This window comes from Nyctibius grandis, chromosome 2 (genome assembly GCF_013368605.1).
Source record: "Nyctibius grandis isolate bNycGra1 chromosome 2, bNycGra1.pri, whole genome shotgun sequence".
In the NCBI taxonomy this organism is placed as follows: domain Eukaryota; kingdom Metazoa; phylum Chordata; class Aves; order Nyctibiiformes; family Nyctibiidae; genus Nyctibius; species Nyctibius grandis.
The window spans coordinates 112,978,908-112,994,197 of record NC_090659.1 but is presented as its reverse complement, the minus strand read 5'-3'; the positions used below and the strand labels follow the sequence as shown (position 1 = coordinate 112,994,197).

Genomic DNA, 15,290 nt, shown 5'->3' with positions numbered 1-15,290 from the left:
GCAAACTACAGTGAAGGTAAATTGGAAGGCTATTAAGTGGCAAAAACTGCTCCAACTTTTGTACAAGTCCTTCTGTCAATGGCAGAATATTTGTCCCTTTATTTAGTTGTTTATTTTGTTGCTAGTTCTTAAAGCTTTTCTGTTGCTTTGACTGTCTTGAGATTTTTCTCATTTATTTTCCATTACTCCTTTCACCTTCTGCAGAAGTGTCTTGTTTTCTGTTGGATCTTGTTTAAACTGATACTCTTGTGGTGGTGAGTGTCAGTCTTCCACAATGCACATCAATACGTACATGTGTGTGCTGAGAGAAATCCAAACTTCAGCTCCTTTCAGAAGAATGGGGATAGCCACTGCAGAGACAGCCATACTACCTGGGAGCTGCTTTGGATCAGAGATCTGAATGCTTTTGCCAAGCTTATAACTCCTGTCAAAGATCAAGTACTATACTGAGCTAATTAAACCTGAAGTATAAGTAGGACATCCAGAAACCATTGCACAAAACCCATTGGACTTAATATCTTGTGTCTTCACCAACTCTAGAATTTCTCTGCTGTTTCCCTTTCACAGTGAAGACCACTCTTATGTCACAGGTTGTTTTCTAGTAACACTGTATAATGTTTTTTGAATTGAATATTTTTTTAACAATAAAGACAATTGTGCTACTCCCGCCACACACACACTGCATTCTGAATGTTCTTTGCACATTTTGCATATATATTACTAATACTATGTTTACATTAGAAATGGTGACTAACACTTATCTATACATTTTCAAAGTGATCAAGGCTGTACCTCATGTTAAAGAGTATGGAAGTCATGTAGCTAAAACCCCAGGAACTTCTTTGAAAATAATATAATAGGTGGTATCATCTTTGCCACTGGCACTGAGATAATGGTAAATAAATCTAATCTTTCAGGGCATAAGATGAACACCTATGGAGCACAAATAGGCATTTTCTTTTCGATCAACCATATACATCATCATAAGATGAAGGATAGACTCATTCTGTGTGGGGCTGTCCGATACGTCACACATGTGACGGGTTTATACTGCAGAAAGAACACTGAACCGATGGCCAGCACTACTGTATGAGAGGTTACAGTCCCAGCTCTAAAGCTGTATTCTATCGATGCTTTCTTTTATTAACTAATATTTTTAGGGTTTTTAAATTAAAGTGGTAGGGGTTTGAATACTTTTTTAGTAGCTGTCTTGCTTCTTTTTTCAATATGACTAGATATGAAATGGCAGAGTTTTGCAGGAAATGAATTAAATTTCCCTTTCATTTGATTCTTCCATATTGGATTTACTATTTTAATGTGGGGGAACTGCAAGCATGACCTTTCCTTCCTTTTAAGCTTTCCTACATTTATTTGTTTTACAGCTAAATCCCTGTTTTTGTACCTGTTAATCCTTTCTTTCACTGTATGCTAACAAGAAATCCAACTCAAAACTAAGAGATAGCCAAAAAGAGCTGAAATTCAAAGCTCTTTGTTACCTTCCTTCTTTAGTTTGAAATTAATTGGTTTGAACAAATAGAAACTTGAGTCACACATAGTACTTTTATTTTTAACTAAAAAAGAAAATCCTTGGCATTCATTTGGAGAAAAAAAATAAAAGAATATTTGTCCATCACAGTGCACATACAAAACAGGAAACAGGAAAAAAAAATACTGATGTCACTATAGATACTTGGAAAACAACATTTATTCACCTGAGGAAAAAAGTAGCAAAAACTATAAAACTTTTACTTCTGCTATAGAGGCTGCAATTTAGATGTCACAAATTTAGCTTATTTTGTGTTGATCAGGTTCCAAGTTGTGCATCACAGATAGTAAAAACAATGTCAAGGATGAAAATATATAACCCTACATTAAAATTAACATATTTTATGCTGTAGGAGAGAGAAGTGAATTACAAGTTTTTTAAAGAAAATTAAAAATATTTTCCAGAATTAAAGAGGTTTTTTTAAATGATTCAATATTTCAAATTGAGTTTGGAATTGAAATCAAAAGACTGAAGTTCTTAATTTTTTAAAAAATAAAAATGTTTCAGAAAATTCTGTTTCCTTGATTTCAGGCTTAGAAGAAATTGCAGAAACAGCCTGAAAACAAATCTCAGAGACTTTTTTAAGAAGTAGAAAAGATTGCTTCCTTGTCTTGCTCTATATATAAATTGCAGAGAACCTCTCCTCACACTGGTATGAATTTTTACTATTAAACTCACAATAATTTCATTTATTCAGCTGTTTCATTCCCCGATTCAAATGTTTTACATATATAAAAAAATCTCCTCTCACAGTGCATATAGTAGACTTGCAGTATGGCTTTCAGGCAGCCAGTAGTATTAAAGCTCTTTCTCTGTTGTCTGCAACATAGGTTGGTTTCTTCCTCTGAATACTGCATAAGGAAGTACTGGTATGATAATATTTATTCCAATACACAGGGAAATGGCCTATGCATTTCTCACAGAGCAGCTATTCTGCTTTCAGAACATCTCAAAATATGTTGAAGCCATGGCACATCAGTTGAAGTGCTGTCCACATTTTAAATTCACTGGGGTTTGTGCATGCAGTCTGAAGCTTTGAAAGCATTTGAGTAGTAAACCAAACTGAATGTTTTATAACATACATACAGAGAAGATTCATCATATTTTCTTGAGAAGGAAGGTTACAAGAGCAATTTTATGGAAATTCAGTGTCATTCTTGCCTGAAAACTTGACCTTGAAAAAAATCTTTAAGGACACACACTGTTTTCACAAGGACTCAGCAATAATGCACTAAAAATACTGTATTCCTAAATTGTGCATTAAAATGAAAGCTAAGCATTGGTTTCTTAATAGACTGCAGACAATACTGGTTGATATATGAGCTTCCTTTTAGAAAAATACATGCAAGTGAAATCCAGGTATCATGGTTTAACCCCAGCCGGCAACTAAGTACCACACAGCTGCTTGGAGTAAAAGTGAGAAAACTCATGGGTTGAGATAAAGATAGTTTAATGGGTAAAGCAAAAGCTGCGCACGCAAGCAAAGCAAAACAAGGAATTCATTCACTACTTCCCATCAGCAGGCAGGTGTTCAGCCATCTCCAGGACAGCAGGGCTCCATCATGTGTAACAGTGACTTGGGAAGAAAAATCACTTGACAAAAAGACAGAGGATAAAAAGAAGGCGGAGTTACTGAATGCCTTCTTTGCCTCTGTCTCTACTGCTGGAGGCTGTCCTGAGGAGTCCCGGACCCCTGAGGCCCCAGAAGAAGTCAGGATAGAGGAGGAATCTGTCTTGGTAGATGAGGGCTGGGTCAGGGACCAATTAAGCAATCTGGATGTCCATAAATCCATGGGCCCTGATGGGATGCACCCACGGGTGCTGAGGGAGCTGGCGGAAGTCATTGCTAGACCACTCTCCATCATCTTTGCTAAGTCGTGGGCAACGGGAGAGGTGCCTGAGGACTGGAGGAAAGCGAATGTCACTCCAGTCTTCAAAAAGGGCAAGAAGGAGGACCCAGGTAACTATAGACCAGTCAGCCTCACCTCCATCCCCGGAAAGGTGATGGAACAACTTGTTCTTGGTGCTGTCTCTAGGCACATCAAGGATAGGGGGATCATTAGGGGCACTCAACATGGCTTCACCAAGGCGAAGTCATGCTTAACCAACTTGATGGACATAACCCAGTGGATAGATGATGGTAAAGCTGTGGATGTGGTCTATCTTGATTTCAGTAAAGCGTTTGACACAGTCTCCCACAGCATCCTCGCAGCTAAACTGAGGAAGTGTGGTCTGGATGATCGGATAGTGAGGTGGATTGTGAACTGGCTGAAGGAAAGAAGCCAGAGAGTGGTGGTCAATGGGACAGAGTCCAGTTGGAGGCCTGTGTCTAGCGGAGTCCCTCAAGGGTCGGTAGTGGGACCAATACTATTCAATATATTCATTAATGACTTGGATGAGGGATTAGAGTGCGCTGTCAGCAAGTTCGCTGATGACACAAAACTGGGAGGAGTGGCTGACGCACCGGAAGGCTGCGAAGCCATTCAGAGGGACCTGGACAGGCTGGAGAGTTGGGCGGGGAGAAATTTAATGAAATATAACAAGGGCAAGTGTAGAGTCCTGCATCTGGGCAAGAACAACCCCATGTACCAGTACAAGTTGGGGGCAGACCTGTTGGAGAGCAGCGTAGGGGAAAGGGACCTGGGGGTCTTAGTGGAAAACAGGATGACCATGAGCCAGCAGTGTGCCCTTGTGGCCAAGAAAGCCAATGGCATTCTGGGGTGTATTAGAAGGGGTGTGGTTAGCAGGTCAAGAGAGGTTCTCCTCCCCCTCTACTCTGCCCTGGTGAGGCTGCATCTGGAATATTGTGTCCAGTTCTGGGCCCCTCAGTTCAAGAAGGACAGGGAACTGCTAGAGAGAGTCCAGCGCAGAGCCACGAAGATGATTAAGGGGGTGGAACATCTCCCTTATGAGGAGAGGCTGAGGGAGCTGGGTCTCTTTAGCTTAGAGAAGAGGAGACTGAGGGGTGACCTCATGAATGTTTATAAATATGTAAAGGGCAAGTGTCAAGAGGATGGAGCCAGGCTCTTCTCAGTGACATCCCTTGACAGGACAAGGGGCAATGGGTGCAAGCTGGAACACAGGAGTTTCCGCATAAATATGAGGAAAAACTTCTTTACGGTGAGGGTGACTGAACACTGGAACAGGCTGCCCAGAGAGGTTGTGGAGTCTCCTTCTCTGGAGACATTCAAAACCCGCCTGGACGCGTTGCTGTGTGATATGGTCTAGGCAATCCTGCTCCGGCAGGGGGATTGGACTAGATGATCTTTCGAAGTCCCTTCCAATCCCTAACATTCTGTGATTCTGTGATTCTGTGATTCTGTGAAATGCCATCACTCCAAACGTCCCCTCCTTCCTTCTTCTTCCCTCAACTTTATATGCTGACCATGATGTCATATGGTACGGAATATCCCTTTGGTCAGTTGGGGTCAGCTGTCCCAGATGTGTCCCCTCCCATCTCCTTGAGCACTCCCAGCCTACTCGCTGGTGGGGTGGTGTGAGAAGCAGAAAAAGCCTTGACTCTGTGTAAGTGTTGCTCAGCAATAATGAAAATATCTCTGCATTATCAAGACTGTTTTCAGCACAAATACAAAATATAGCCCCATACTAGCTTTTATGAAAAAAATTAACTCTATTCCAGCCAAAACTAGAACACAAGACATTCTTAACTACGAAAAGTTTTCATTGCAGGCTGTTCTCCCATACAAAAGAACTGATTACACAGGGATATACCAGCCCGTTATGTTCTAGACATAAAATAATAATAATTACATTGCTGCAGAATATACTATGAGGTAACATTAATTAGGTGACACTTTTAAGTGAAATGACACCAGATTGTATTATAACCCATGGTGGGTTTATTTTAAAATGCAATACAATATTTCATTAACTATTGCCTAGCAAGATTTTATATAATTTGGGAATATTGCCCTATTATTTGTTAAAATTCTGCTGAAGCCCATCCACCTTTTCTCTGTTCAAGCATGATATCTATTGTTGAAATGAGAACACAGATTTATTTTGGCGAAAGACAGTGCAAATTTAGATACATTTAAATTTTAGGCTTCTGCCTATGCCCAAGACATCTTTTAGAAATGTGAAAAAGTGTTTGGAAAGTTTATAAGTCTCTTTCTACTTAAAAAAGTGCACCTAAACCCATTATTAAATCCATCAAAGATCAACTCATATTACTTTCAAAAATCGTTGAACAACCTATTCAAACTGTTCAGTGCTGTCTGGCTCATACCAGCACCTTGGTCTGTAGGCAGAAATGAACAGGTACAGCTATAAGTTATTGAATGTCAATGAGGGATGCTCCCATTGGCCCCATCTATTCATATTTTGGATTCTCATTTAGTGCCTGATGAAGCTCCAGTGTCCTTTTCAAAGATATTGTTGGGTACCCTTATTGCAGCTCTCTTCCCCTCAATCCACATCAGAGAGAAATGCCTCTAGAAAAAACAAGTGACTAGAGGATTTAGATAGCATCACTGGCACTGAGGAATGGATGAAGGCACCAGTCTGATGTCAGAACTGAGCTGTCACATCTGTTCCACTACAGATATGCATGCTAGAGCACAGCTATCCACCTCAAATGTGAATCCAGGCCCAGTGTTCCCTGTGGTAAACGGAGTGATCGGATCATCTAGTTGAGAGGCTTTAAATACAATGAACTGTTCATAGCAGCACCCCATAGACCCATTCAAAAGTTTTTGTATAAGAAGTGAAATGTTCCTTATTCACCTGCTGGAGGGAAACATTTGGAGGGAAAATATATTTACCCGCAACTGGATTGTGTTTATAACACTGGAGAAATTAGAAGGAAAGTATTTAAAGAGAATAAATGTGCTATAGATCAGATTTGGTTTTAGAACCAATGCGGCTGATTTTCCCTTCTTCTCAACACAATGTACCGTGCACTGTCCAGATGACGTTAGCAACATCATCAGTCTGGATGCTAGCCAAGTTGTTCTCTCCACTTTTATTTCATTTTTTTCACTGCACATGAATCACTTCTTCAGGTGAAAAAAAAACCCAAACAGGATGTGGCAAAAAGAAATAAAAGCACTATTAAATGTTTTTGTAAATTATATATATATTGTCTGCTGCTTTTCCTTTGATACTTTGTATCCAAGTGCACTGAAAAGAGTAATAAAGTGCTGACGCAACATGGAAATTTTTGTAATGGAAATAGATTTATTTTTAAAGGCCCTCCTATTATAGATTAAGATATGAAAAAAGGAACAGTCAGCTTTACAAGAGGAAATAAAATGTAAGTCACAGTAGCCACAAAACATAAAATCTTTCGTATGTAACTAAAATACTCTTCTTTTGATAGATCTGGGGAATTTTAGCGGTCGGACAAGAAGTGCTGTCTCTGTACGTGAAGGTCAAGGAGTTGTTCTGATGTGCTCCCCTCCACTTCATTCTCCAGGTACAGTAGGCTGCAGTTTGTTTGCACACTGATCCTTTACAGTATGCTCATTATTGGATGCTCGGTATTTTAGATACAATGCGTATTTCATTGTGGAACTTCAAAAATGAAATATCCACTGTTCTGCTGACAGCTTTTAGAGTACCAAAGGACTAATTAAAGCTCATATACTGCAAATGCCACTGAATAGCAGCAGAATTTCTGTTACAAGATTGTCTTATTCTCAGTGTAAAACTGAATTAACAACAATAGTCTCTGTGCCACCAGTGGTGAATATGCTGCCTTGAGGTCACAGAAGATTTCTTTTAGAGTTTAGAAGCCTTCAGAAATTATTCCAAATGTCAGTGACAAGATACAGTTGTTGAATACAAATTATCTTTTGTTTTCAGTAGTATAGCCATGATTTTGGTATCTTGGGATATCCTGGGGTGCATTAGGAACAGTGTGGCCAGCAGGTCGAGGGAGGTTATCCTCCCTCTCTACGCTGCCCTAGTGAGGCCACACCTGGACTACTGTGTCCAGTTCTGGGCCCCCCAGTTCAAGAAAGACAAGGAACTACTGGAGAGAGTCCAGCAGAGGGCTACAAAGATGATCAGAGGACTAGAGCATCTCTCTTATGAGGAACAGCTGAGGGAGCTGGGTCTGTTTAGCCTGGAGAAGGGAAGACTGAGGGGGATCTTATCAACACTTACAAATACCCTAGGGGCAGGTGTCAAGAGGATGGAGCCAGACTCTTCTCAGTGGTGCCCAGTGACAGGACAAGGGACCATGGACACAAATTGAAACACGGGAAGTTCCATCTGAATATGGGGAAAAATTTCTTTACTTTGAGGGTGACAGAGCACTGGAACAGGCTGCCCAGGGAGGCTGTGGAGTCTCCTTCTCTGGAGATATTCAAAACCAGCCTGGATGCGACCCTGTACAACATGCTCTAGGTGAACCTGCTTTGGCAGGGAAGTTAGACATGATCTTCAGAGGTCCCTTCCAACCCCAACCATTCTGTGATTCTGTGATTTTGGTTTCTTCCTCTATAGCTTAGTTTCCAGTACAACTGCATCATTGCAAGAAGTCAGAAATATCATAAATCCCATGAAAAGCCTGTGGATTCCCAAATGAAAGTGTAGATATTCCAGAGAGTTACATTTTTGTTTTTCAAAGTGGCACTCCTACAATGTCTGCAGGTAGCCAAGTACGTCTTTATATTTGTATACTCTATAACACCTGGAGACATGATGCTAGACAGAATATCTTGTTTTTCAATAGATGCAGTATAGTCTACCCTTTTCCTCTTTGGGAAATGAGGTCTGTACTGAGGGGATTTTTTCTTCTTCCAAATCCATGCCCTGGAAATGTCACATTGCAGAGGTGCAGAAAAGAAAATCTCTGAGTTTCTCTTAGAGGAGTGTGTTCAGTTTCTATTTATTCTGCAATGATTGCTATTACTGTATTACAATTATCATTGTAGTTAACACTTGTTATCTTCTGGCCATCTCTATGCTTTTCTGAGTACACTGTCTTGTTATGGTTGCCTTTATAATCTATTTCTGATTTTGACTCTATGTGATGGAATTGAGTGTGTGATGTTAGGGCTTGACTATGATAAGTAAACTGGGGGAGGAAAGACATAGGTAGAAAAAGTGAGATACGGTTTTAACACCACAGTTGAATTTTATTTCCCCAAACAAACTGAAAGTGTAAGGATAGATGGGCTTCAATAGTGAAGTAGAGTCATGTGCCTTGTAACAGCTATCATTCCACAAAATGCACCTTATATGTCATCAAACCGTTTATAAATTTTTCCCTAAAATTATGCTTTTAAACTTGTATTTAGACAGATTCCAATGCAATGTGCTACTGTAATACACACATTACCTTTGATGGTGAAAAACTGGTATCTTTCATTTTCATCATTGAGCCAGCAAAACCCCTGCTGTGGAAACTACTGTGCTCACAGACAGTTTTCCGTTGGTTTCGTTTATATTGTTTAAGCACTGGTATGGTATGCCAGCAGGAGAATTACTTCTAGAAAAATATTTTGAGCCCCTGTTGACATAATTTTGTCACCATAGCTATGTCAAGAAATGTTCTGCAGTGTAGAGGAGTAATCACCGAAAGCTGAAAAATTGTGTTGATATGCAGACGTAAACACAACCTCATGTGAATGAGAAGGGGCTTGGCCTCCCTTTCGTTTGTTCGCCATGTAATGCAGAATCAAATGCAATTTCCCTCCAACTCCCTACTTGCAAACTACTGAAGGGCTGTAAGTCCTTGTGGTACTACAGTGGGACTGCAAAGGGTATTAGTGCAGTGGCTGGTGTCTCCAGGGAAAGGGAAGAGCTACCTCCATGGGCCTTCCAAAAAATTCCACACCTGGTGATGTTTCAACAATAAATCATTCCATGAAGCTCTGGCAACAATGTACAAGACATTATGAAAGATGACTGCCATATCACAGTCAATTTGTAAAAAATAATTTTGGAGAAAAGCAGAACTTTAAGGGGGAAGTGTGTGAATTCAATTCTGAAATTATATCTAAGCTAAAGACTATTTAAAGCATGTTTGAAATATGTGACTATCTAACATTAACAAGACCATGAGTTATGGGGGTGCTTTTGATGACAGAGAATTTTTTGTGGATAAACACCTCAAGCTCCACTATATTGACTTATTCAAATTGATCAACACCTTTAGAAATAATTTTCACTTACTTATCCCAGAAGATAAATCCATGATACAATATCAAACCTAATCATTCTCTAGAGCCTCATAAGCAACTTGTCCTTCAACAGAAATCCATTCCTCTATCTCTGAAGTCAATAACTACTTATAAAATTGCCTAAGAATTTGAGGATTGAGCCTTTTTAGAAAATGACAATATCATTGTGGCAAAAGAAAGATGACTTAGTGAAAGAACACTATATGAAAAGACATATAAGTTTATTAACATGTTTTCAAATAGAAGATAAAGTAAATACTTTTGGTTGAATAATACCTACATTACATTCTTACAGAACACAATTCTAGAAAAATCTGAAATTCTTTACAAAGCACCACTGACTGAAAAAATACTACACTAATTTCTTTTGACAAGAATTTAATCAGAAAACAACTTTCATATGTATACAGACTTGATTGCTGTTTATTAGTGCTATGATTTATTATCAAGAGGTAACGCAACAAACAAACAAGCAAACACAAACTTGTGATATGTATAGATTATTCATGTAGGTTTTCATTAGATGGTTGTCCAAATATTTTACAGGGCAGGGGAGGGAGGGGGGGAAGAGCACTTGAAATATATTCAGAATATTTGTAGCGCAGGTTGAAATGAGAGAATTATTTCTTGGTTTTAATAAATGAGTTTATTAAGTTATTGTCATCTTTGATGAGAAATAGCTGAGCAGCAAAATGAGGGATTTTTTTGGGAGAGACACTATACCCTCCTTCAGAATGGTGAAGGAGAATACATTCAACAAAAAGGATTTTGTGCAGACTCCTTATGAAAAACAGCTACCAGCAAATTATCACCTCCTGCTTTTCCTGGACTGTCACTCCAAAAAAATGCTGCCTCTTATTTACATCGGGAGCCTTGTATCATTTTAATATGTCTGCTCTAGAAGCTTTTTCACTAATACTTTTTTTGTTGCAGATACTGAAGTTGTCCCTTGTGAAATATATAAATCGTGGATAACTTGATCATCCATAAACATAACTTTTTATCCTTTTTTTTTCTTCCATAAACATAACATTTGATTCTCCCTCACTCCCTATTAGTTTTTTCTCCAAGATCGGTTTCCTAGACAGTTAACTCTTAGGTACTCTTGCTAAGAGAGAGGTTCATTAATTACCAACTGCTTAAATAACAAGCTTTGTTTGATGTCTCCATTTTAAAAGGCCTCTACTGCTTTTTTCTGTAAACAGGATTATGGCTTTTCATTGTGGTATTCTAAGGGATGTAAATATAGGGGTTTATTCAGTCATTTAATCATCTTAATTACAAGGTTTACCATAGCGAGATTAAAAATGAATGGAAGATTTCATCCAGATTTACATGTTTCCCTCAGAAATAATACTTTCAGCTGAGCTTTTTAAGGCTTTTATTCAAAGCTGTCAGTATGAGCTTAATAGAGAACGACGATTCCAATTGTTAGGATGAGAACAGCGCTGATGCATGCAGGGGAAGGCAGATGCGTGCTCCCTCCTGCCTCAAAGAGACGCTGCCGTCTGGAGGGAGCACTGCTACATAATCTTTCCACAGCATGTAACATCTGTACAGATGTTAAACTATAACATTTTTTTATCTCTTTCTAAAGGACAAAGCTGAACTTAGCCAGTTTGGAAACTGTATTACAGGCTGCGTCTTTTATGCCTCCCTTTTAGTGTTATAAAACTGTAATTTTCATGAGAAATGCTTCACTGAAGATGATTAATGCCAGTGCTATGGGGATCACAGTCCTTCCCATGCATCTTCTGGATGTCTGCATAGTGTGTTGCTAAACTGACAAGCTGCTAAAACAAAACTCTTTCTACTAAGGTCCAGGAGGTTTTGTCCTGTTTTTCTATTTCCTACACAGCTGTCCTAGCCTTCATATTAACTGGAGAAAGTCACATCAAATAATGGGTTTTTTTCAGTTGTTCTGAGCTCCTGCTTGTGTGTACTTTGATCATGCACAGAAAACTACTTTGGAAGTAAACACAAACCAAGCACTTCTCACTGCTCAGGGTCTGTGAAAGGAATCGGAAAGCTGCATTTCCATTAAAACTGCAGGTTTGGACTGCTGCTCCACTGCAAGTAGGAAACCAAGTTCAACTGAAGCGCAGTAGTAACTCTCTAGTCAGAATTCCCCTGTTACACCCATATTGCACAAATTATACATAGAAATAACGAGGCAGGCTTTAAATTACCTTATGCAGGTGCAGAATTATTAGGAGTAGACTTCTCCAGGCAAATTAGTTATGATAACAAGATTGTTATATTTGGGCTGGACTGCCCTCAGTATGCTCATTAGCCTGTTTACAGGCAATTGGCTCTGGTATCTGCATGCAGGACACAGTAAATACTGTTTTGAAGGCATCCATTCACCCTCTGCATCTCTGTTTACTAAGCTGGCTTTTGTGAATGCAATTCGTGGGTGTCTAACTTTGTATAACTTTATATAGAGGCCACAAGGTTATCTTAAGGATGTGGATTCAGTCCAGGATCCAGGCATCACAATGCTGTGCATTTCAGTGCACAGCAGTAGAGAACTTCAGTCTTTATGTGGATCTGGCCATTGCCAGTTTCTTCAAAACCATAGAAAGCCTGCACGAGCTTAGATCTCTGAATCTCCATCTCTCTCTAGACATGGCCAGGTGCTACTTGATCATGCTAACCTGTCACTACAGGTGAGGGTTCTTCCTGACCATCATTTGTTATATCCATATAGTTTTGTATGTATTAAAGTAATATCCAGGTTTGTTCTACGATATATTTTTTTCAAATTTGACTTTCTGATATCTGATATCTGATACCTATTTTTCTATCTATATTTCTGATATATATATCTGATAGAAAGCTGTATAATTTGCTTCCAGAAGAGACCAGTGTGTAGGTGAGAGAGATGACTGCTCACAGTATTCCCAAATCAGTAGCTGGACAGGTCATGGTATTAGAAAATTATTGCTAACTGTACAGGACAGAAAATTTTATTTAATAAACATTTAATATGTCATTTGTAGAAGACAAGATGGCACAACTTCTCTATCATTTCTTTACATGCTCATAACACAAAAATGTTCATAATGTACATATAAAATGCTTTAAAAGCACTTTTTTGAGAGCCACACATATCAACTGAGTGAGTTAGTTATCATGAGTTGAAGGGTTCCTGCACTTCCCTCTTAGGCTTTACTATATTTTTGTGTTCATTCATCTTTAAGTCAATGCTAGTGAAACTTGAACTTTGCTTTTTGATAATGGGAGAAAGAAAATATTTTAGAGAACGGGTACACAGTCCTTTAAACTCTGTATTCCTGTCCTAATTCTGGGTTAATCCCATAGGGTCATCTCATCTCTTCACTCACATTTTTTCCCTGGAAGAATCATAAAGAAGTTTCCCTCTTGCATCCTGGACATTATTACTTTTACTAGACTGCTTTTGAAACTTTCTTGTCTAGTAATGCAAATTCCCATGTGTGTTACCATTAAAGTGAGTGTCCATGGTCCCTGACACAGATCAATCTAGGAATCTATATTCTTTATCTGTGCAACTGATTGATGACTATGCCTGTTGTTTTTGCTATGGTATGAACAAACACAATTAACTTCTTTTTTTTTTTTTGGTCTTTTCATTACTTAGTACATGACCAGTAATTTTACTGCTGACTTCCCTGGAGCATTTACAGGGTCTCCTTCCTCAACCTTGTTGAAGGCATGCATCTGAGGATATGAAATTTAAGAGTCTGGGAATGATAGAATTTTCTGTAGGGTAGAATTGTAACAAGTTATTTTTGCCAATGAAGAGTTACTCCCAGTCTGTTGGCAATGTGTTGTCATTAGCTTTTAATTACATTTTAATGATCTGCATGTGCTCCAAATTCTAGTCAATGTCTGTGTAGTAGGCATATGGATAAATAATTAATGATTTAAACTTTCTTGACATAGAAGTTTAGATTTTCTCTTATTTTTATTTTTTTTAAATAATTCAAAAAATAATAAATGAACAGAAATGCATTACTGGTCCAACTGGAAAGTTCTCCCAAGGAATATGTAATTTGGTACTTTTTTTTAAAAAAATAAACTTTTCCAAATGTTATCACTGTTAATAAATCATCCCCATCCCCTTAAAAACAGTAATAATTATTTCAAAATATACACTAAGCTACACTAGAAACTGAAAGTTTAATGTTCCTAGGCCCACTGGATCACTCACTGGAGCTGTTCTTCCCCTCAGGGACTACAAAAATGTAGTGAGAGAAATCTGGTTGACCTGGGCCAATCAAGCCAGCGCATAACTTTGGATGAAGGGGCAGCCCTGACAGGTCTCTGCTTAAGGGACATGTGCTGTAGTTTCACAGCCACAATATTGTCAACAAATACTACCCCAGCTGCCAGTTCAGGAGAATCAAAGTGCAAGAAGATAGCAAGAGAACAGGGAGGAAGCAAGGGAGATTAATTAATTTTAAAAATGCATTGAGTATGTTGGCCGTCAGGCTCATGCTCTATCGCCTTTCAAGTGACAACCATACGTGGCTATTTGTCTACAGCTTGACAAATGGGTCAATAATAACACAAAATTTCTGTAGTGGGCAAGCTCCTCTTCCCTAGAGACAAGTTACTAGCCTGTTACTGAGATGTCAAAAAAATTAGACATAACTATCAGGAACCCCTCAGTCTAGTGATTAACCAAGACAGCATTGTCCTGCCAGGTTTAACAGAAATGTATGTTCCTGGTATCACAACCATATTTCTGCAACTAGTATTGTAAAAGTATCAATTAAATTAGGAAATGGTGTTGCAAAAAGTTTTTCTGTGGCACAGGCTATGTAACTTCCAAAATAGCAGGAGATCAACATTAATAGATTTAAGATTGGAATAACATACACCAGTTACTGTGACAGTGGCACAGGGCTCTCACAAAATTGATCCTCTCATAATAACCGTTTTATTAGAATCAATTTGCTGCTTGGTTCTGATGTTTTACTAAGTTGGTGGCTGGAACAATATCGTTTTACAAACTTATTATTTAGTTAAATGTCAGAAAGCCCATTTTGTTTAAGATAGAAAATTCCTAATTAATCCCAATTACCTCTCCGCTTCATACCATGGAAAAGAATAGAGTAAAAGAATGCACATGTTAATCAATGTAACTAAGGAGAAGAAGACAGAACTACAATGCTGATCAGACAGTTGAAACAAGAGGAAACATAGGAAGGAGGAAGAGATGAGAAATGATTAATTTCTACAGTCTGGAGTCTATCTTTTTCTCTCCATTGCAGTTGTGGGGAAATATTGAAGGATTAAAAGGATGAAAACAGTGGAGTTTTCAGAAAATGGAACTCTTCCTGGACTATTCATGATTAACTGAATTCAACAGTGGTTCTGGTAGAGATGACTACCAAAAATGTTAGGAGGTCAGTCTTGATTCAGAAGGAGAAGGCTTTGGACTGAACTGATCTGAGTTCTATAAGATGCCATTAACAAGTTTCCTTATATAACAAAGTCAGTTATACCTTATTTTGTAAGTACAATGTGAAAGTGAACTTATAACCATTTGAGGTGATACAATGCTTAATGAGACATAGATTTTCATATAGCCTTATTTAATC

The 15,290-nt window shown here is 38.6% G+C and overlaps 1 protein-coding gene across 1 annotated transcript in view; it reads left to right on the top strand.

The window, feature by feature from the left end:
• Positions 1-15,290, top strand: part of CNTN5 (contactin 5) — a 294,289-nt gene that overhangs the window by 83,620 nt on the left and 195,379 nt on the right. Inside the window, exon 6 of the mRNA XM_068395332.1 lies at positions 6,888-6,983. Within this exon, the coding sequence (XP_068251433.1) occupies positions 6,888-6,983 (96 nt within the window). The remainder of the gene's footprint in view (positions 1-6,887; positions 6,984-15,290) is intronic.